General features: G+C 38.1%; 2 protein-coding genes across 5 annotated transcripts in view; both read left to right on the plus strand.

The window, feature by feature from the left end:
* Positions 1–4,494: 4,494 nt before the first annotated feature.
* Positions 4,495–21,350, plus strand: LOC122061851 (titin-like). Of its 4 annotated transcripts, XM_042625358.1 has the most exons (22): positions 4,496–4,794; positions 7,765–9,603; positions 9,727–10,186; positions 11,665–11,822; positions 11,923–13,131; positions 13,220–13,519; positions 13,603–13,710; positions 13,968–15,203; positions 15,392–15,937; positions 16,021–16,416; positions 16,501–16,779; positions 16,871–17,020; positions 17,691–17,948; positions 18,032–18,238; positions 18,347–18,439; positions 18,540–18,818; positions 18,911–19,153; positions 19,818–20,073; positions 20,146–20,363; positions 20,446–20,874; positions 20,953–21,226; positions 21,310–21,350. In XM_042625358.1, the coding sequence occupies exons 1-21, from the start codon at positions 4,753–4,755 to the stop codon at positions 21,217–21,219; spliced, it is 8,973 nt and encodes a 2,990-aa protein (XP_042481292.1). In that variant the 5' UTR covers positions 4,496–4,752; the 3' UTR covers positions 21,220–21,226; positions 21,310–21,350. The 4 variants fall into 4 exon arrangements, with proteins under 4 accessions (XP_042481294.1, XP_042481292.1, XP_042481290.1 ...); XM_042625356.1 differs by having other exon boundaries at positions 18,032–18,439; XM_042625359.1 differs by lacking the exons at positions 17,691–17,948; positions 18,032–18,238; positions 18,347–18,439.
* The window catches only part of LOC122060716, a 2,501-nt gene continuing 1,069 nt past the window's right edge, over positions 21,283–22,714 (plus strand). Inside the window, exons 1-2 of the mRNA XM_042623826.1 lie at positions 21,283–21,552; positions 22,110–22,643. Coding sequence (XP_042479760.1) covers positions 21,283–21,552; positions 22,110–22,643 — 804 coding nt within the window. The remainder of the gene's footprint in view (positions 21,553–22,109; positions 22,644–22,714) is intronic.

Below are 22,714 nucleotides of genomic sequence, written 5' to 3' on the forward strand. Positions count from 1 at the left end.
GTATGAGCAGCAAATCCTATGGGGTTGGACAGAGAAATCTGGTTTGAATGGTTGGTTAGAGGCTTCATCAGTTCACTCCTATAGCTTGGAAATGTAGAAAGATTGTTGGGGCTTTCCCTTGTAGTCCACCAGCAGAATGATTAACAAGCAAAGACAAATGGGAATACGCAACAACCAGCAATTTTGAGGTTTAATTTGATTTTTGAATCTGGAATTCTGGATCCCTCCCCCACCAAACACCCTCTGTGACGGAGACAGCAAAGTAAAGTCACTATTCTTGCATCATCACATCGACATCTTCCTATGGGACGTCCAGAATCCAGACTCCAGAGAAAGAAAGAGAGACAGAAAGAGATGGGTAAAGGGTCCTATCGATGAGTATGGACTAGGAGGGCGGCGTGGCGGTGGCGTTGTCGTTGTTGGCATCCATTGGCCTACCCTGACCACGACGGTGATAGCTACTACACCATCCCCTCGTCCCCATCAGCCATGACCCATGAAGAGAAATAAGGAATCTACTGACGAATTGCCACGTTGGAGCTGACGCCTCTCTTAGAGTCTTCCCAGTTCTATCTCTATCTCCACTTATTAGCTAAGGGAAACTACTTACGTAGAACCCTTTCTTTCTATATTTATTATTAAGATATGAACTCTCTCTGATATGATGTGGTTTGTCATTACTCATGTTTGATCCATTTCCCTCATGGGCTGTCATTGGCTTTCTCAATTCTCTGTCTTAATTATGACTAACCTCTCAGTGGCTCTGTTCTACTTCTGCAATCTCACTTACTGATGAAATGACACAAAGAGAGACCAGTGTACAGGACGATGGCTTTGCACCTTATAGTCATAACCCACAGACCAAATCTAAAGCTTTTTCATGATTTTAAGTTTAATCAAAAATTTTCTTTGTAAAGGAATATATGAGGAAGAAATCTGCAACTGCAACAAAATAAAACCAACTTGCAGTTGGGTACTTGGGTGTGAAAGGCTGCCTCTCCGAGCATATATGAATGGGGCGGCCAAGACAGACAAAGAGATTTATACTATAGTCATTAGTCATGAAGCTATTATTGAGCAATGTTTCAACCACCATGTCTGTTAGTGTATGATGTCTTGTATTCTGTTGCAGTTTAATCCAAGGAATACTGGTGCAGCACCTAGACAGGCAGAACGGCGGATTAGGGTTTTTTTCGCTATATTTGTAGCGAGGGTTTCTTTCTTTGTAATGCAAGCAATACTGAGAGATGTGAGGACGAGCGCTGTAACCCTATTCTCCATTGATAATGAATCAATATCTCATATCACCGGGGACGTAGGCAACCTTGCCGAACCTCTTAAAATCCGTGTGTATTGTTTGTTTTGTTTTTCCATTATCTTCTGCATCGCTTTAGGGTTGCGTTTCTACAAATACCTCTGACCTCACTACTGCGTTGGTCATTGGTTATTGAACAATTTTACAAACACTTGTAGGACACAATGAAACTCCTGCTTTGAACAATTTAATAACACATCTTTGCTGCACTTCTAATTCTATAACACTGCCCCAAGCAAGAAGAATGGACAATGTCCATTTCATTTCAAACATATTTGCAATGAATTTCACAAATTACATTGAAGGAAAAGGTAAAAAGATTCCCTGTCAATGGTCGTAGTCCCCTCCCCCTCCCTCCCCTCCCCCTCCCTATTTATTAAGACTGCCCTTGAGCGTCAATCGGCTCGGTTTTGGTTTTTCGCTTCGGTTTTGGTTCGGTTAAGAGGGATAATGAGGTAAACTGAAACTGAACCGAGAACCTACATGGTTCCATATTTGGACACTCAAGCAGATTTAATTCAGTTCGGCTCGGTTTTGGTTCTAATTCGGTTCTATAATATGGTTTTGTAACTCGGTTATATAAATGGTTCCACTCTTGGACCATAATTGTGATGGACCAAAAACCATAATGGGCTCAAGTTATGGACATTATGGTCATTGTTAACTCCAAAACTATCTTAGCATATGAATATGTGCAACAAATTGCAAAAAATACTTAGCACCCAAAAAAAAAAATATATATGAATACTCATATACTCAAATCAATACCAATTCATTTTGGTTCGGATTGAACCGACGGTTTTTATACCCTAAACTGTAACCGAACTGAACCAACATGAATATTCATATACTCAAATTTAATTTGAATCGAATTGATTTGATTCGGTTAATTAGGCTAAATTTTGGATTTGGTATTCGATTTTGGTTACAAATTGACACCCTTATAAAGGCCCATCTAACGAGTCCAGATCACACTCACATATAAGAACTATTCTTGTATGCCCTATGATCCACACATGGACTCCACTCAGTCTCGTGGATCATAAGGCGACGAGAACTATTCTCGTACGTGAATGTGATCCGGACCCATCTAACAATAATAGAAGATGATGGGTCATGATGGAAGAAGAGGAACTTGGTCCTTTTTTCCCCCTTAAAAAGATTCTATTTTGTGAAATAACAATGAGGGGACACAAAATAGAGTATGAACCTTTATTGTTGTCAAAATCTCATATGAGTAAACTAAGATGCAAAAGACCATTTTTTTAATCTGAGAAAGTTTTCCTTAAGCCACGATGAAGGATTCACCCACAGATCTAAAGGCATCATCATGTAGGAGGTATATAGGCCCTTCGTGTTTGAATTGATATTAACAACACATTTAAGAAAAGATCCATTTTATAAAACCCAAAAACTTGTAACTCAATTTAGATCATTCCGTCAAGGAATGTACAGCATCACCAAACTATCATCCACAGGTGGTGGATGAAGTACCTAACACGGAAAAATCTTTGTTAGTGAAAAAGGAAAGAAGAAAGGTACAGAAAGGAAAAGAGAATAAAAGGCAAACAAAAACAGAGGAAATGTCCATTCTATGTGGATTTTTTTCAAGATATGAGAAAAGTTTGTGAATGTCAGCTATCAATAATCTTTTCACTTTAAGAGTAAGATTTTGTGTTCCTCCCCCTTTTCCATTTCAAATTTATATAGTGGGAAAAGATTAATATGACACATGTGCGAGAGCCATATTTCATATTATATGTGAGAAATAGAACAGCGATGTAAAATATATAACCTCTCACATAGTCTCTCTTTTATCATTAATATTATACACTCCAACATCCGTCAAAAGCGACATTTCCATTTCTAATATAAATGATGTCAATATACGAGGATAGCGTATAGATCCATCTCGATCCTATGATATATTGTTAACATTTTTCAGATGAAAAAAATATTCTTCCATTAACTACCCTTCAATGTTTAACTTCAAAGTCTTCCAATATTGTAATCATCATCATCATTATCATGTTTGAATATAGCCTTTTGTTTTTAGAAACTAATCAATTCTTGTGTCTTACCCCCTTGGAAAATACTCTAAAGTTCACAAAGAAAGAAAATTAACCTTTACTCCTGATATGACATTTTTACAAGTAGGTAATGATAACACTAATACTCTATCAGAAAAAGAAAAACAAAAAAAGATAATACTAATCCAGCTAAGAAGACAGAAATACCCTTGTTATATATTGACAAGACCTATGGTTAGACGTAGACACACACTAGTGGGTATCGTTCTTTCTTTCCTAAAAAAAAACTATCTTTTTTAAAAAAGTACATGTGTTAAGAAGATTGTTTTAAATACAATAATCATCCACTAATTCAAATCCTAGTTCCAACATTACCACCATTGGTTTAGCTTTATCTAATAGAGAGAAACAATTATAGTAATCCAAAAAACTTCATATATTAGGTTTTAAATCAGCAAACATTTTGGGATAGTGAAAAACATCAAACAAAAGTATCATTGTGAGACAAAAGGAATATACCTTATAAAGATGCCTATTTTTTGGAGGACCATTTTCAAAATGCTGATGGCAATACTGTCTTTGTCAATGGGAGCTTCATCCATAAAGGCCAAAAGTATAGCCCTAAAGTAAAACTCCAATCTCTATTTTTTTTTTTTTATCAAAAAGAAAAAAAAAAATCTCTCAATCTTTTATCCAAACATGGATTTAAAAAAAATTGAAATCGGATCAATCAAATTGGTCGATTTGAATTGAAATCAATCGAGCTCGATCCTAATTCCTATCATTCTAGAAAAAAAAAGCAATATAGGGTTTCTAGGGTTTGGGCAAAATCGGGTTGACTCTAGTCTAGTTTTGTGGAACCGAAAATGTATCAGGGCTCAAATGATTTATCAAAACAAGACCTTGGAAGCTGTTTTTTCGAGTGTTAGAATTGAATCAGATCAGAAAGGGAATAAGGTCGAAATTGGGTTAACTCGGATACCAATTTCTTGTACTCATACAACCCAACTCAGAAACAAAAAGAATGTAAATCAGAAATTTACCTCCTTATGTTGTCATATATTTTGGCATAATGATTAAAAGAGTTTTTGGTCCAATAATATTTGTTTTGAGGTTAAAGGTTTTATTATTCCACAAGGAACTCTTACCCATCAACCGATTTCTTATCTGGACAATACCCAAACCAAAAGCCAAAAAGAAAAGGGAAAAAAAATGGCATTTTGTCACTTCAAGCCTACTTTTTTTGAATATACACATCCATCACTAGATTAGTATAGAGACCTAATTGGGGAATCAAACATTTCAATATACTCTGCAAATTATAGAGCTACACCATTTTCAAGCTTACTTTGGAAGTTCATTATCAAGAGAAAGTCACTCTGCAACGAAGTTCAGACTCCATGAGTAATGGCAACTGAAGCTGAAGTATCAGAAAAGATCCTTTCAAATGTAAGCTATAGATTATCATCTTTCCCACTTTCTTACATACATGATCTTGATTCTTGGATTTTAATCTTCTTGAATATTGATCTGTTCTAGTTTTTGGTGGAGAAATCAAGATCAGAAATCTAGATTTGGGGGATTTTTGTTTTTATCAAGAACATAAAGAGATGCAAGTGAAGCAGAATAGTTTCTCAATTTTCTTATCCTGCTTCTGATTCTTTAGTTCCAGATCAGAATGGAAACTGAATGGAACTAAAAGAGTAAGAAGAAATGGAAGGAGGCATTTCCATTTCATATCTAGATTACTACTGCTAGGAATTGAAAGAATAGTTTCACAATTTCTTAAATCCTTTTCTTCTGGAAATAATATTAATATCATTCTTCAATTTTTTCTTATTTCAGATCTTACAAAGTTCCAAAACCTTTTTCTATCCCTTTCTTCATCTCTGCTGAATTCCTTATGCAGTTTCTATTTTAGGAAGAAAGTGACTTTCTGTAATTCTTTTTCTTCATGTAAGAACATTCTACCAGGATCTAGTTAGCAGATCTGGATGATTCACATGATCCTAACCAGCCATTGGGAATCTCCTAGTTTCAATCAACCAGTGGAATAGATCATAGATCCAACGGTTGTGGCAATCTTGAAGCTAGGAGCCGTAGGATGTGCCCAAATCTCTACCTTCATCTGTTGAATCTCTGGTAACTGGAATTTGCCACGTGGCAAAGGAAAGACTATTGGGTTTTCTTGTCTTTCACTCTTTTTGGACCGGTTCGGATTCCAATTCGACCACATATTCTTTCCATGCGGTTGAAACTTGAAAGACCGGTTACCTAGAATCTGTGGGAGGATGAAAACTTTACCCTCTCATGTCTAAAAACAACAGGTCAGAGGCAAAGAACTCACAATTGGTATGCCCCTTGTTCTGGAGTGGGCCCAGATAAGGAACCATGCCAATTGTCGCATTGGGCTTATGCCAGCTTTGAGATGGAAAATTTAGGTTAAAGGATGAGGTGGCAACATGAAGTGTCTTTCATTTTGGGAGTACATCCTCCCAAAAGTATCTTAGGTGTATGTTAAGTAATTAAACTTACCCATTCAACCGATTAGCTATATTACATTAATACCCTGGATACTGTTTCCTGTCATTTGATTTGATATGCTCCTCGTTCTGGAGTGGGTCTACAGACCTAGATAGTTCTCACACTGCACTGGGTCCCACATGAACCTCTGAGGTGGTAAACTATTACATTCACTTCAGGTACCCTTGGTACCCAATCAAGCCTATGTGCTTCTACATTTGTACATAGTAAGTGCTTGATCGCTCGAGTTGTGGGTTGTTTATCTAGTTTTTCATGGAGAATTGTGTGTTGATTACGTAGTTTTCAATGCAAAGTTGTGTGTTCGAGTTGTTCCTTTCATAAAGGTAGGTTGGATGATGAATTGTCTTGGTGGCAAACATAATGCATATATGATGCTTTAGTTTGACCGATCTATATGGTACGTCAGGAAGACAACCAGTATCTATTATAGTCTTTCATTATAAGCATGTGGTTGATTTATAGTGGTGTATCAAGTTGACAACTAGCACTTATTATAATTAGCCATAACCCATTAATCTTTTTGCCAACCCCATTAAGTTGGGATGAGGCTTTGAATGTTGTTTGTTGTTATTGTTTAAGTACTTGATGCGTCTGTTTTACTTCAGCATCTGAAAAAGAATTTCATATGATTCAATCAAGGAAGAGCATTTTGGACCTTCATCAATAGGGGGTGAATGTTAATGATGAAACCCACTGCTCTAAGAGTCCAATTATAGTGTCAAATCACCATAGATAAAAAGATTATCTTTTCACCCTGCGTGACAAAAAAACTTCGCCTATTATGTGTGCGGAACTTTTTTGCTCTATCAATTAATGTTCAAAGTAAATAGAATACAAACTTTGGCAGTACATAAAATTCTGAAATCCATACACTTGCAAACCAGTTCAACCATCAAAACAAACAGCTTCTACTCCATAGAAACATTCTGAAACACAGAAAGGTGCATATGTACTTCATTTCATTTCCTGAATGTAAAACCACGAAGCCAGATATTAACAAAGTGACTTTTTCATGATCAAAGCAAATCGAGAATTTCGTTCATCTGTCGGTTGTCATTTTTACTGATGTTTGCTCTGCTGCCTGATAAATTTTGGCATCTGAAATTGGCCTGGATGACTGCAAACCAGGGATTTCTGTCCTCTAGGAAGTTCATATACTATTTGGAGAACCTGGGAAAGGCTTTGTAGCCAAAAACACTATAAAGTCCTAAGTAAAAAGTAGTACGAATTTAGTGATATCATACACTGTCAAAAACCTAAGCTACTATATTTCTGTGAGAAAAAAAAAAGGCTGTACTAGTGGAGTAAGGAAGTACATCAAATACCCAGTTTAACCCTGCACTCAACTCCGCCAAAATTTTTTTTTTTCAACTTCTTGAGGCTAGTTTACACATCCTATTCTGCCATTCCACCACATCTAATGTCTCAGCAAAAATAACAGAAATATCAGAGATCACATGGCAGAGAGGTCTATACAGTCCCAAAGTAACATATTACCAAAGAAAAGAAGTCATCAGATTTGTAAGCTTAGATAGGGAATTTTAACACAAACAAAGGAACGAATTTTTCATCTTCCAATTTATTAGATGAGTAAACTTGTATTTGGAGAACAAGCAACCAATGTTCCCAGGTTGGTTGAATGTCAATTAAATAAAAGAAGAGCAGTGAGGTTGTAGGTTGCCACACCAAGTCTACTGCAAGCTGCTTTGAGGCTGATATCTATATACACACACACATACACACACTTTTCTTCAACTATGATAATGGATTATGCCAGAGAAGCCTCATAAGTCATTACTTCTGTAAGCTCAGGTTCTTGGTTTCCTCGATACTTTTAATCTTTTGTAACTGTCTGCATTTTCTTCTTTTCCACAGAAAATAGCAGAGAAGGGCAAGGAGTCAACATGTGATGAGACAGAATCATTCAAAGAATTGCCGAAAGTTGAAGGTGATGTTGGTATCTGTGAAGGTGAAAGTTTTTTGGTATCACCCTCACTTGCCAAGGTTGCAATTGAAAACACATGCGTACATTCTGAGAGTACTTTAGTTGATGAAAAGATAATTCTGCAACAGAAGGAGGTACTAGATAATGAAACCCAATTGCCGAACGATCTAAAGCAAGAAGCTGTTCAAGAGGCATATGGCATCACAGGAGAAGAGGAGGCACCTCTCAATATTGATGAAGGCAATGAAACTCTGAAGAACAAGGTGATTCTTGGTCAAGAAGTTGAAACCATGGATGGACAGGCTTCAACCAGAGAACTTCCACATAATATTGAAGAGGTGATAGCAGTGAATCACTCTCAGGTGGATGCGATAGACGGAAAGAAATCCAGTGGGGAATCTGAATTAGAGCTTGGAGAAAAAGTTCATGAAACAAGCAAGGGAACAACAGAAGAAAATCAAGAGGCTCTTTCTTTCACAAATGGTTTGATTGGAGAAACCTTGAAAATAGATGTCAAAGATATCAGAGAGGCTTGTATTGAAGATGCAAGCAGAGATGACGAACCAATTAAACAAGAAGTAGAAGAGAGTGTCTTTGAAGGAGTAAAATGCAAGTGGCAAGAAAAATCCTCCAATACAGAGGGTAAGGAGACAGGTCCAACAATAGCCAACCCAAATGAAAAGATAGGGGAAGATAAACAAGAGGGACATGAAAACCCACAAGATGGCACTACAGACTGCATTTTGAAGGGCGAGGAGATTTCAACGATCCAAGATTGTGAAGAGATCGTACACAACAGTGAGGATACAAATGAAAGGTTTCATATCCCACCTACTAAATTCATAACAGAAGAGACAAGCTTGGACCAATCTGAGCAGGAAAGTGGGAAGATTGAACAGTCCAGCATTGCATTAGAAGAGAAAAGTAAAGAAACAGATGATTCAAATGAAACATTGAAAGACAAAAATCCAGGGGAAAATGAAAACCCGGATAACGATCTGGAAATCCCGTTAGTCACCAAAGAAAAAAGATTGGACAAATCTGAACAGGAAGCTGGGAAAGTTGAAGAAAAAGATGAAAATCCAGTTGAATATGAAATCCCAGGTACTGAAGCTCTGGAAAGCCCTCTAGTCACACAATTAACAGAAGGCTCACATTTTCAAGAACAAGACAAGCCCTACAAAATTGAAGAAACTTCTGAAACTGAGTCGGCAAATACTGGGAAGGATAACGGTAATGAAGAAAAACCTCAGGATAAAATCGTCGAGATGGCTGAAAGCACCATAAGTGAGGAAGCTAAGGATGATGAGAACCCTGAAACAAAGCTTGATACCTCCTCCATAAAGGATGAGGAAGGGCTGGAAAGTCCAGAAAGAGGAAGTGAGAAACTGGGTTTTCCATTGACAAATGATTCAATTGACGAAAACAAAGATAAAGGAGGACCTTCTGTTACAGAAACCGGGGACAACACTGAGGCTACTGAAATAATTGGGGCTGAAGAGATTTGCACATGGAAAATGCCAAAAGATGTGGAAGCTTTAGAACAGAGCTCGCAGACAGATAAACCAGAAGAGGAGAAAATTGAAAAATCCTTGGGCGTAGTGTCTGAGGCAGTTGAAGCAGCTGCTTCAAGTGCAGATGCTGAAAGAAGTACCATGGAGAAAGAAGAACCCATTAACAGTGTTGTAGAAAGCTTCAAAGAAGAAAGGAAGGAAGGGGGCATAAATTGGGATGATGAAATGAAGGAACATAGAACACCAAAAGATGAGGTAAGAAGAAAAATAATATCATAAAGCATTCATATGTAACTTTTCCCTCTATTTTCCATTACTGTAGTCCCATAGTTTCCTTCGACACGGTCAGCCTTCTACTAATTAGATTGTATTATGCAGAATCTGAGAGCAGTTGAACCAAGTCAAAAGATAGAAAAGATGGAAATTGAAAGCCCAAACATGGAAATGGGAAATTCACCAGTTTCCCACTCATTGGTTGAAGAATCTATACAAGAAGTATGTGAGCAGCAGGAGGAAGTCTCCAACCTTGAAGTGGAAGAACAAGTTCATGAAGAAAACAGAAATGCTCCAGTAGAGAATAAGCACATTGAAGAAGAATTTAGAATGACAGAAAACATAAAAAGCACAATGTTGGAGCAAGAAACAAGTAGAGATGGTTCACAAACATTGGAATTGATTCCACAAGAAAGTGAAATGGAAGTTGAAGACACTGTAAAGGTTTCCGAACTAGACTCAAAAGAGAGATCCACAGACACTGATGCCAGTCCGAAAACAGAAGAGGAGACCGAAGAGAATGAAGCAGCTTCTGAAATAGGAATGGTTAAAACCATAACAGAAGGTGAGCACTAGAAAATTCAAGTTTATTCATTATACAATTCATGCTAGTACATGGGAAATAGAATCAAATTTGAAAAGTAAGCATCTAAATACTAAACAATCAAGGCACATAAGCATAAGCATTTATCTAGCAGGCTAGCCTGTGGCACAACAGTTAAGTTGCACTATTGCAACATGTTGGTCACATGTTCAAAACTTGGAAACAACCTCTTCTGTGAAGCAGGGGGTAAGGCTGCGTACATTTGCCCCTCCCAGACCCTGCAGTAGCGGGAGCCTCGTGCACTACGCTGCCGTTGCTCTTTTTTAAGCATTAGCATTTATATGCTACTTAGAAGTGATTTGATCTCCTTTAAGTGTGGTCATGTAAGGTTACCAAACTTTCTCCATTTGAATGTACAGGCTATGTTTAACCAGGGAACACTACAAAGTTCACCTACCTTGGTGAACATTAGCATATCCCTTTATCTTATTCTATACGACATAACTTTCCACCACATCAGAAAAATTCAAATCCATGTATGAAGCATAATGGCCGATTATGAGGATTTATTCTTTAAATTTGACCAATGTTTTATAACGATTTCAACACTAATTTCTGGCCAAAGGTTTTCATCACTGGGGTAGCTGGACCCCCACATATATATATATATATATATAATTTTTCCTACTTTCCCATAATTTTCAGTAAAGAATTCCACCATGATTCAGTTACTCTCATGATCCACACATTGCCTCCATGCAAGTTAGTCCTTTTGCTTATTTCATTTACATTTTTTTTTTTTTTTTTTATATTTCAGTTTGCTACTATTTTCTGCAACTATGGTGGAAATACTAGATAGACAGGATCACAGGATTAATTGAATAAAATCCACCCACTCCTTGAACTTAATATTCTGCTCATGCATCATGTAAGCTTGCTTGTTTTATCCACTTTATTTATTAATTTTTATTATTTCCTGATTGGTTAAATCCATTCCTGAGATCTTTTTTAGGCTACTCCAATAGCTTTTGGAGAGGTTTTTATGCACAACATACAGTGCATGGGTATGAATAGAGGCCAGTCTATACCGGGTAAGGTGGATGCCTAACATCTTCAACCATGGGACTAAGTGACTAACAAAACCAATTTGGGTTGGTTCACAAACCTAGATCCTATTCTAGGTGGCAACGTGTTTGTCAAAAGCCAAATCCATTGAACTGCCATGTAACTTACACCATAATTTCTATCTCATGCATGATATGTTCACTGGTTGGTTCAAGTCATGGAGGGGGAAAAAAGGTCCACAGATCAGATGTGATCATCTCATTATATTCAAACTCCTCCCTACGTAACAATTCTGTGATTTCATAAAAATGGAAATTACTGCCTATGATAACTATAACTATATCAAGTCACCTAATATGACAACCAGAGAGAGAGAGAGAGAGAGAAGGAACCTCCCATCTCCATGTATGACATAATTGAAACATCTCATGCAGGTGAACTAGAGGAAATGATCATAAAGGAAGACTGCTGCACTCCAGAACAGGGAACTGCATTTTTGGAAATTCAAACAGATGACCAAAATAGTCAAGTAGAGGAAAAGAAGGAAGCCCCTGAGGGAGATGAAAAGGAGGAAGAAAAACTCAAAGAAGAGGTAAAAGTGAATATAGAACTTGTAGCTTGACATCTGAATTTACTTTTCAAATCTATGTACTGTTTATTAACTGTTAATTTGGATCTCATATATTTAACAGTTCACAGACTCTGAAGTGGGGACTTTAAAGAATATGGAAGATACAAACAAGAATGCTGATTCTTCGGATGTTACAGAAGCATCAAGAGAAGAAATTCTGCAGAATGAGCACAGTAAGAAGTTTGCGGTGAGTGAAGAACACAGCAAAGAGGACCTTGAAAAAGGAGAGAACAATAATGAACAGCTTGAAGCTGAATATGCCAAGATCTCGCAAGAAGCCGAACAAGAAGGGAAACAATTGGTAGATGGTTCCAACCTTGCTTCCGAGAAAATTAGTCTTGTGACAACTGAAACAAGTTCAACAATCTTCCAGCATGTAGATGTGAATAGTGCAAAGCTTCAGGAGACCCATAACGAAAGTGTCAATGCCGAGAAGGCATTGAAAGTGGAAAAACAGGATGCATATGAAGGCGACAAAAGAAAAGAATGTGAAATACAAATGGAATCTTCTGACACATTCATAGGATTTCAAGACAAAGGAATTGAAGCAACTAATGGAACAGAGATCACAGCCAGTGAGGCTCCGTTAGACAACAGATGGGAAGAAACTCTTCAGGGATCTGCAACACTGGCATCTAGACAGGAGCTTGATTCAATTGAAAAAAGCAAGGAGACAAAGGATGAGAGTCCAATGCAAGAAAATAACCTGGAATTTCCTTATCTTGCAAACTCAACGGGAGAGATCTCAATTCAGAAGGAAGAGCCATGGAAGCTGGAGGACCTCTCTAAGATGGACACTAACGAAATTGGGGAGGAGAGCACAAATGAGGAACTTCAGGAAGATGACAGTGCAAAGGAAAACAATCTCCCTGAATCATACCCTGAAAAGAATACCTCTGAATCAAAAGATACTGATGAAATTCTTAAGAGGGAGGAAGTTACTGAACTAACAAAGCTTGGGGAGAATAGCAGAACAGAGAATCTGAAGGATGAATGCAAACTACAAGAAAGCTCAGAGGAGGATGACTTGGATGGTGAGAAGCCATTTGATGTGGTGTCTAAGGGTGCTGAGACAATCAGTTCCTGTGCAAGCATTGAGAAGGATGTCCTAGATCAAGAGGACCACGTTAAGAATCTTGACAAGATCCCTAAGGAAGGCATAATAGGAAGTGAGAAAGTTGAAAACATGGGAATTAAGTTGGAGGATGAAGATCAAAGTCATGAAAGAGATGAAGGTTTTGATCCCATAGAAAATAGTGCTTTTCAAGAGGTCAGATATACATATTCTGTAGTAGTTAAATTAATTTTTCTTTTTCAATCCACATAAATGCTCTTACCAATCTAATGCTGTAGTGCAGAAATCTGAAGATGTTGATTCAAGTCAGAAGCTAGAAAGGGTGTGTGAAGTAGTGGCTGAAGATCAAAGTCATGAGACCCTCCCTGGAGCCAAAGAGAACAAAATCAAGGAAGATAATATGGTTGTGGAGGACCAGAATACTGCTGCAGTTGAAGAACAAATGATTATGCAAAGACTTCAAGAAGCAGAAAAGGACAGAATAAACGTTGAGGACACAGGACACAAACTTGAGGCAAAACTTCAAACAGGAAAAGATGATATCCCAACTGAAACTACAAAGACTTCCATTTTAAATGGAGTGGTAAGATGAATCAGAATTAATTATTTCAAATTTACTTTCATTTACATTTTGTCCATCATGTTGAAGTTTCATCTGTTCTTAAGGCACACTGTGGATATGATAAAGCTGAATCAAGCCAATTGAGCATAGAGGAAGAAAGCACCGATAATGACCTCCACACAGTATCAATTGAAGATAGAACACTCAATGAGGTCAGTTGAAACATAAAAGGCAATGGATAATCTTTAAGTGCACCTAACTTCTATTTTTCATTCTTTATAGGAGAGGGGTTTTGCGCACAGCCGTGCATGGTGCACAGTCATGCTTTCAACTGTTAAATAGGAATGACCATGTACCACGCAATCATGCATGGCCCGTCATCCCCATCCAACGGTTGAAGGAATGGCCGTGCACAAAACCTTTTGCCATATTTATATGATCAAAAGTTTGGAATATTCCATTTGAACAGGTAAAAGATTCTGTTCTTTTATCCATTGATATGTGCACCCAAGAAGATGTGAAGACAGAAACATTGGATTTAAAGACTGTGGAATACCCAAATAAGGAACCTGAAGCTTCTCCCATTACAGAAATATTAGGAGATATAACACAGAGGCAAGCGAGTGGGGACTCTTTGGACATCTCCAAGTCCATAGCTGAGGTATCTGAAGAAAAGATAAGAGAGTATATTCTCAAGGAAGCAGAGACAAGAAATGACAAGCTCAGCATTGCATCTTTTACAGCGGTAACAGAAGAGATTAGGTCACAGGAAAGTGAAAAGCTTGTAGGGGCCACTGATATTGGTTCTGAAGAAATGAGCCAAAGAACAGTTGAAACTGGTTCAATGGATGAAGAAGTCAATGAGGTGAAGCTTGCTCCAACCCCTGATTCGGTCATCCAACTTCCCTCTGAATGTGATAATGCGCATGAGGAGAGTAAAAAACTGGAGAATATGGATCCATATGAAGTGGAAGAAGAAGTTGAGAGATCTTCCAATGCAGTATCTGCATCTGAACATCAATCTGTCAAAGCAATCACTGAAGCTGAGACCACACCTGGTCCACCAGCCATGGTTGAAGAATCAGAAGAAAACCTTCCAGAACCCTCTGTATCTGGTTCTGAACAGGATCTTGGGAGCAAAACCACAAATCAGAATATAAGAGATGAAATGCTGGAGGATGATGAACCCTTAGGAGTGAAGAATTCAGTTGGTCTTTTTACCCTTGAGGAAAAAGAAAACATGTGCTTGCAGAGAGAGGAACCCATGGAGCTTGAACAGGCACCCAAGATGGGGTTCCAAGACATAGAGAAGGGAAGTCCAACTAAAGAACAGGAGGAAAAAGAAGGTCAGAAGCCAGATGAACCTTCCAAACTAGATTCTGAAATACCTGCTATTGAGGCAAAAGATGATGATTCATTCCTGGAGAGAGAGAGAAATACAGAACCAAATGAGGCTTGCAACTTTTGCAGAATTGAGACTTCGAAGGTGGAAGAAAATGAAATTTTAGTTTCAGATTCACACAAAGAAGAATCAGAAGGAAAAAATTTTGAAATTCCCTTCAATAAGATGAGTGGGGAAGTGGAACATGACGAAGATGGTGAAAAAGCAAACACTGGAAAAGATCTCATGGAGAAATATGACCATGTTAAAAGTCCAAAAGAAGCCCAAGAGGAAGAGGCAAACTCCTTTGGCACCAAAAAAAAGGTCTAAGCAATATACTTGTCACTTCCCTTCCCCCCCCCCCTCCCCCCACCCCCCAAACCGCCTCTTTTTATTTTCCCATGTCCCAGACAAAATCTCCTTCACTTTCCTTTTCACTTTAGCTCGAATTTATTTATATTTTTCCTTGTTTGTATATCTAACAAACAAATTGAAATTCGGCTTTTAAACAGGCTGAAAGTTCTCATTTTATATCTGAGGAGCAGGAAACAGAAACACCACCTTCCACAGACAAGATAGATACCAGCAAGATAAACGATGAAGCAGATAAGGATCATGATGCTTTACCTACACCAAATTCCCCAGCAGAAGAAATAACAAAGGAGGAAGCATTCCATGACCCCCAGGAGGTCACTCAGCTGGTGCCTAAAGAACTGATTCTTGGAATTAATGAAACAAATGAAGAGAACAGAGAAGGTGCCGCTGAAGACAAGAATGTAGTGAAAGAACTCATTGAAGTTCAGAAGTGCAATAACACCTCTTCAAACTTGGTATCTAATCCAGGTGCCATTGTAGAAGACTTGCATCCAACAGATCAGGAGGTTCCAACCAATGACTCCAACACTTCAGCTTTCACTGAGGCTGCACAAGAACAAGCTCCAGAAAAAGGAAGCCAGATGACAGAAGATGAAGGGCTGACTTTAGAGTTCACTAAGAAAGCAACAGGGGAAGTGAACCTCCCAAAAGAAGCAATAGAAGGAGACCCAGTTAAGGATGAGGTGAATCTTAAAACCATCAACACTGAAATTTCTTAAACAAGGAATAACCACGGAAGAACACTAAAACATCATCTGATTTGCAGGGTGCAGTAAAAGAAACTTCAAATAAGGAAGGTGGGAATATGGAGATATACAGATTTGTTCATGGAACAAAGGCAAATGAGGGAGGGAAAACCCTAATTCCAGGACAGGAAATCATGACAGTTTTCTCCTCTGTTGAACAAGTGACTGCAGGTAACCCTGAAGAGCATGATACCACAACTAATGTGGTGATCGAAGAGCAAAATCACTATCTACCATGTGTTGGTGAAGAAACGGTTAAGAAGGTTCATCAAGATGAAATGGAGGTGAATGAGGTTGATGAGATGGCAACTAAATTGGGAGATGAAGATAAGAGCCAAGAATTGGGGACTATAGAAGATCAGGGAGAGAAAGTAAATGCAGAGGAGACCCTAAATCGAGAAATTTTAAATGAAAATGTCAGTTGGACTCATGAACTGAAACATAATCTTTTTTTTTTTTTCGTTCTCTTTTTTGCTATCTGAAACTTTACCACTCTACAGGTGTCAGAAGGACTTGACAAAGGTGATGCAAGTACGAACGGCGGAGAACTGATTATGGAAAAAACTGGAATGATCAAGGAACCATTCCTAGTTGCCATGGGAGAAGAAACACGTAAAGAATGCCATCACGAAGAGGAAAAGGAGGGAAACAAGGTCAATGGTACAAAAATTAAACTGGACCTCGAAGATCACAGTAAGGAATTGGATGCTGAAGAAGATCTAAAAGACAAGGCAAATGAAGCAAACAAGATCACGGAATGTGAAACTTTACATGAAGAGGTCAGACTAAGAATAAGAGTTGATATCATTTCCTCACTTCATTTGCATTTTTTGCACTCATATTAAATCAATACTTGTTATAATTATACAGGTATCTAATGAATTTAAGGAAGACGGATCAGGTGAGAAAATGGAAAGACATGCCACAGAAGAGGAAGCTATGAAGGATTCGTCCCTAGCTTCTACTAAAGAAGAAACAGTTAGAGAGGATCATGAAGGAGAAAAAATGGACAGCCAAGAGGTTGAGAAGGAACTCTCTCTTACCCCATTTAACAACTCTCTTTGCCTTCCATTTGTGTGCTGATGCAGTCACTAACAACAGAGGGTTATAATGAACATTTAAATCAGTGACCAAGAAGTAAACATATGAAACAGATGAGGTCAGGAAAAGCTAATCCAAACATGAAAATCCCAAATTATGCATGATAAAACTTGACCTAATACAGTTATTGAATGAAGCATGCAACAATAGGACCAAAAATATCAGGTACAGGAGTGTTAATCCATCTAGTCTAGACCATAGGCAATACATAAAAAACTCTTTCTTCAAGTTTCCTAGCAGACTATCCTACACTAAAATCAGCATCATACTCCCTTTTCCTATATCGAGGCCAGGAAACAGTATGATCAGCTCAAAAACATTAAGTAGGCTCATAGTTTTTAATAACCCTCCCACCAGCTATATCCACCCTACTATATGAAATCCTTGAATTTTCAGCACAAAGTACAAACAGATTACTGGGTGGATTTTTTTCACTCTTACTCCCATTCTGCTTTAACCCTACTGATTCAAAAGACATGATGACCTTCAGAACTGGTGCCTTGTTGCCCTATTATAATCACCTTCAATATCCTTTCTCTAGGTTGCCTTCGTATATGCATTTCATCGACTGATAAACTGATACATACAGGTCAAAAGTTCTGATGTTGTATCAGTGAACCAGCAGCTAGAAAAAGCACCTTCCACTGATGAGGCAGACACTTCAACCACTAGGGTTGAGGCAGATAATGATTCATCTTTCACTGAGGCTTCACAAGAAAAAGCACCAGAAAAAGGAAGCCAGATGATAGGATACGAAGAAGACCAAACTTTGGAGTTCACTAAGCAAGCAATAGGTGAAGTGGACATACCAAAAGAAGCAATGGAAGGGGATCGAGTTAAGGATGAGGTGATACTTAAAACCATGAACATTTAAAATTTTAAAACAAGGAATAACCATGGAATAACACTAAAACATCATCTGATTTGCAGGGTGCAGTAAAAGAAACTTCAAATAAGGAAGGTGAGACTATGGAGATATGCAGATTTGTTCATGGAACAAATGCAAATGAGGGGGACGAAACCCAAATTCCAGGACAAGAAAAAATGGTGGTCTTCTCATCAGTTGAACAAGCAGCTGCAGAGAGAATTTTGAAGGACAACCCTGAAAAGCATGTGGCGATCGAAGAGCAGATCCAGGTCAAGAATCACTATCCACAACACGTTGGGGAAGAAAAAGTTAAAAATGTTCATCAAAAAAACGATATGGAGGTGAAGGAAGTTGATGAGAGTTTAATTAAGTTGCAGGTCGAAGATAACAGAGACACAGCTATGGGAGATCAGGAAGAGAAAACAAATCCAGCTAATGAGACCCAAAATTGTGAAATTTTAAATGAAGATGTCAGTAGGATACAAAATCTGAAACATTATCTTTTTATTTTATTTTCCTTTCTTTTATATCCTCTTGTTTGCTCTTCTTTGAAACTTTACCACTTTACAGGTGTCTGAAGGATTTGACAAAGCTGGTGCAAGTACAAACATAGGAAAACAGATTATGGAAGAAACTGAAATGGTCGAGGACCCATGCCTAGTTTCTATAGGAGAAGAAACATATAAAGAAAGCCCGCATGAAGATGAAAAGGATGGAAACAAAGTCAATGAACCAAAACCTAAACTGGAGCTTGAAGATCAGAGTCAGAAATTAGATGCTGAAGGAAATTCAGAGGGCAAAGAAAATGAGGCAAAAATGGCTACGAAATGTGAAACTTTAGATGAAGAGGTCACATTGAAGAATAAGAATCGATATTTTTGTTTACTTCCTTACCTTGTTTATATTTTTCAACATAGGTCTGAACAATACCTGTCATACAGGAGTCTAATGGATTTGAGGGTGCTGGATCAAGTGAGAGAATGGAAAGACAGATGACAGAGGAAGAAGCTATGAAGGATATATACTCAGTTCCTATTAGAGAAGAAACAGTTGGAGAGGACGATGAAGAAGAAAAGGACAGTCAAGAGGTTGAGAAGGAAGAAACTAAGTTGAACCCTGTAGACCAGAATAATGAAACAAGATTCAAAGATGGTGCAACAGAAAAAGAAATTATAAATAAAGAGGTCAGATTATAAGACACTAACTTCACTCTCTCTCATATATCCCGTTTTAACCCTCTCTGCAGATGTGTTTCATAATAACAGAGGGAAGGTAACTAACAATTAAAACAATGACCAAGAAGTGAACAAAGAAAACAGACATGATCAGTAACAACCTAAGCCAAACAAGAAAATCCCAAATTGTGCAGAGTAGAACTTGAACCTATTTTAATTATATGATGAAGCATAATTAGAGGAACAGGAGAATTGATCCCTGTATTCTGGACCATAAGCAACACAAAGTGTTCATACAGTAAGCTTTTCTTCAATTCTTCCGGCAGATTATCTTTCTGGAAAACACTAAAATCAACACCATACACCTATTTCCTATAGCTAGGCCAGGAGATTGGAAGTTTATCAGAACCACTAAATAAGCCCATACTTCTAATAACCCATCACACCAGCTCTGACATACCAGCTCTATCTGCTCTATATGAAATCCTTGCTAGTTATTTTCTGAATAAACAGATAACTGGCTGGGTAAAGGTTGAAAACTTCTCCACTTGCATCTATTCTAAAAAGACATTACCTTCAGCACCAGTGCTTTGTCACTGCCTTTCCTTCATTATCCTTTTCTAGGATTCCTTCATATATGCATCATTGCTAACTGATAGACTGATACATACAGGTCAAAATTTTTGACGTTGTATTGGAGGAGCAGCAGCTAGAAACAACATCTTCCACCAATGAGGCAGATACTACAACCATAAAGAATGAGGCAGATAGGGATCTTGATGCTTCAGCTACACCAAATTCACCAGCAGAAGAACCATCAGAGGACGAAGCAGTCAATGAGCCCAAGGAGGTCATTCTGCTTGTGCCTAAAGAACTGATCCATGGAATAAACGAAACAAATGAAAAAAATAAAGAAGGTGCTGATGAAGGTAAGAAAGTAGCGAAAGAACTCAATGAAGTTGAGAACCCTAATAACACTTCAAACTTGGTATCTAATTCAGGTGACACTGTGAAAGACTGCCATCCTAAAGATCAGGAGGTCCCAACCAATAACTCCGACGCCTCATCTCTCACTGAGGCTTCACAAGAACGAGTACCAGAGAAAGAAGGCCACATGACAGAAGATGAAGAAAGGAGCAATTCGGTGATTCTCAAGCAAGCAAGTGTTGAAGTGAATCCATCAACAGAAGAAACTGAGGGAGATTCCACCAATGATAAGGTGAAACTTAAAAACAATAAAATCTAAAATTTGTGAGAGCAAGGAATAACTAAAAAACACTGGCACATCATCTATTTTGCAGGCTCAAGCAGAAGATATCTTGTACAAGGAAGGGGAGAAGATGAATGATCACACCAATGTTCAAGAAACAACATGCAGATACGAGGGACGAGAAACCCTGGTTCAGGAACAGGAAGACACGGTGGTTTTCTCATCTGTTGAACAGGCAACTGCAGAGGAAAGCATCAAAGATAGCCTCAAGGATCATGATATCACAACTAATTTGGTGATTGAAGAGCAGAGCCTGCTCAAGGGCCCTTATGAAGAATGTGTTGGAGACGAAACAGTTAAAAGCGCTCACCAAGACGAAAAGGAGGGGAAGAGGGTTGATGAGGAAGCAACTGAATTGGAGGCAAAAGATAAGGGCCAAGATTCCGAGACTATAGAAGATCAGATGGAAAAAATAATTGAAACAAGTGACCAACCAAAATGTGAAATCTTAAATGAAGAGGTCCGTGAAACATTTTATTAGTTATTTTCCTTGGTTTTATTCTCTTGTTTTATAATATGAAACTTTAAAATTCTCCAGGTGCCCGAGGGGCTTGAGAACGCCAGTACAACTGAGAACATAGAAAAACATAACATGGAGGAAAACAGAACAAGCAAGGACCCTTGTGAAGTTTCTATAGAAGAAACATGCAAAGAATGCCATCATGAAGACAAAAAGGAGGGGGAAATGGTCAATGACACAGAACTTAAACAGCAGCTTGAAGATCTGAGAAGGGCAGAGTTGGCTGGAGAAGATCTAGAGACAAAGCAAATGAAACAAATAAGACTACAAACTGTGAAACATTAAAGATGAGGTCTGATCATAAGAGCTGATAACTTATTCATTTCCTTTCTTTGTATGCATTTTCGTATGTCAAAAAAATTATCTATTTTACAGGTGTCTCTTGGAACTGAAAATGCTGGATCAAGTGAGAAAATTAAAAAACAGAACATAGAGGAGGAAGCTATGAAGGATTTCTTTCTCGCTGTAGGAGAAGAAACAACTAAAAAGGCCCATCAAGAAGAGGAAAAGGATGGACCAGCGGTCGAGAAGGAATCAAACAATTTGGACCCCAAAGATCAGAATAATTTAACAAGCAGCCAAAATGATGCCTCGGAAAACCACATTCCAGATGAAGAGGTCAGGTCACAAGACACAATTTTTGCTCTTGTTAACTCTCTCCCTCTCACACCCCTCCCTCATCCTCCTACTGATACCACCATTGGACCATGAGCAATACAACATGTGCTTGTAGAAAAAATTTTCTTAAATGTTCCTAGTGGAATATCCTATGGTAAAAATTGAACTCAACACCATTCCCTTCCCTTATATCTGGACCAGGACACAGTATGTTAATCTGAACCGTGAACTAAGCTCATAATTTGTAAAAAATCCTCCATATCAGCTCCATCATCTCCATTTGAAGTCCTCATTCACCATCCATTTTCAGCATAAACACTTAAATTGGTTTCATGGGTTGAATAATTTATATCTTCTTCTTCTGTTTAATCCCCTATTGACCAAAATGCACGCTTCATGGGTTGAATAATTTATTTCTTCCTCTTATGTTTAATCCCTTATTGACCAAAATGCAAGCTGAACTTCAGTGGAGGTGCTTAGTCAGCCCCCAATGAAATCTCCTTCAGTCCCCCCCCCTGAGATATATATTTTATATACTGAAATTGAGAAAGGTACAGGTTAAGAGTTCTCATTTTGTACCGGTGGAGGAGGACTTAGAAACAACAGCTTCCACTGACAAGAAGGATATTATGACCATAAAAGAAAATCTTGATGTTTCATCTACTCCAAACACACCAGACGAAGAAGCACCCAAGGGAAAAGCAGTCAATGAGCCCCAGGAGGCCCCTCACCAAGAGCCTACAGAGCTGATTCACAAAAGCATCATAACAAATGAAGTGAACACAGAAAGCACTACAGAAAAAATTGTTGCAAAGGAATTCATTGAAGTTGGGAAGCTTAAGACAACCTCTTCAGACTTGGTATCTAACCCAAGTAACATTGTAGAAGACTTACATCCAAAAGAGCAAGAGGTACCCACCAATAAATCCAATGCTTCATCTCTCACTGAGATTTCACAAGCAAAAACACCAAAGCAAGAAGGCCATATGACAGAAGATGAAGAAAGAAACAGTTGGGTGTTGATCAAGCTAGAAACAGGTGAAACAAGCCTAGAAACAGGAGAGAATGAAGGGTATCCCATTAACAATGAGGTGAATTTTGAACTACTGAAATTGAATTTTCTTGAGCACAGAATACCCACAGAAAAAAAAAAAAAAAAAAA

The sequence above is a fragment of the Macadamia integrifolia genome, chromosome 14 (assembly GCF_013358625.1).
Source record: "Macadamia integrifolia cultivar HAES 741 chromosome 14, SCU_Mint_v3, whole genome shotgun sequence".
NCBI classification, from domain to species: Eukaryota; Viridiplantae; Streptophyta; class Magnoliopsida; order Proteales; family Proteaceae; genus Macadamia; species Macadamia integrifolia.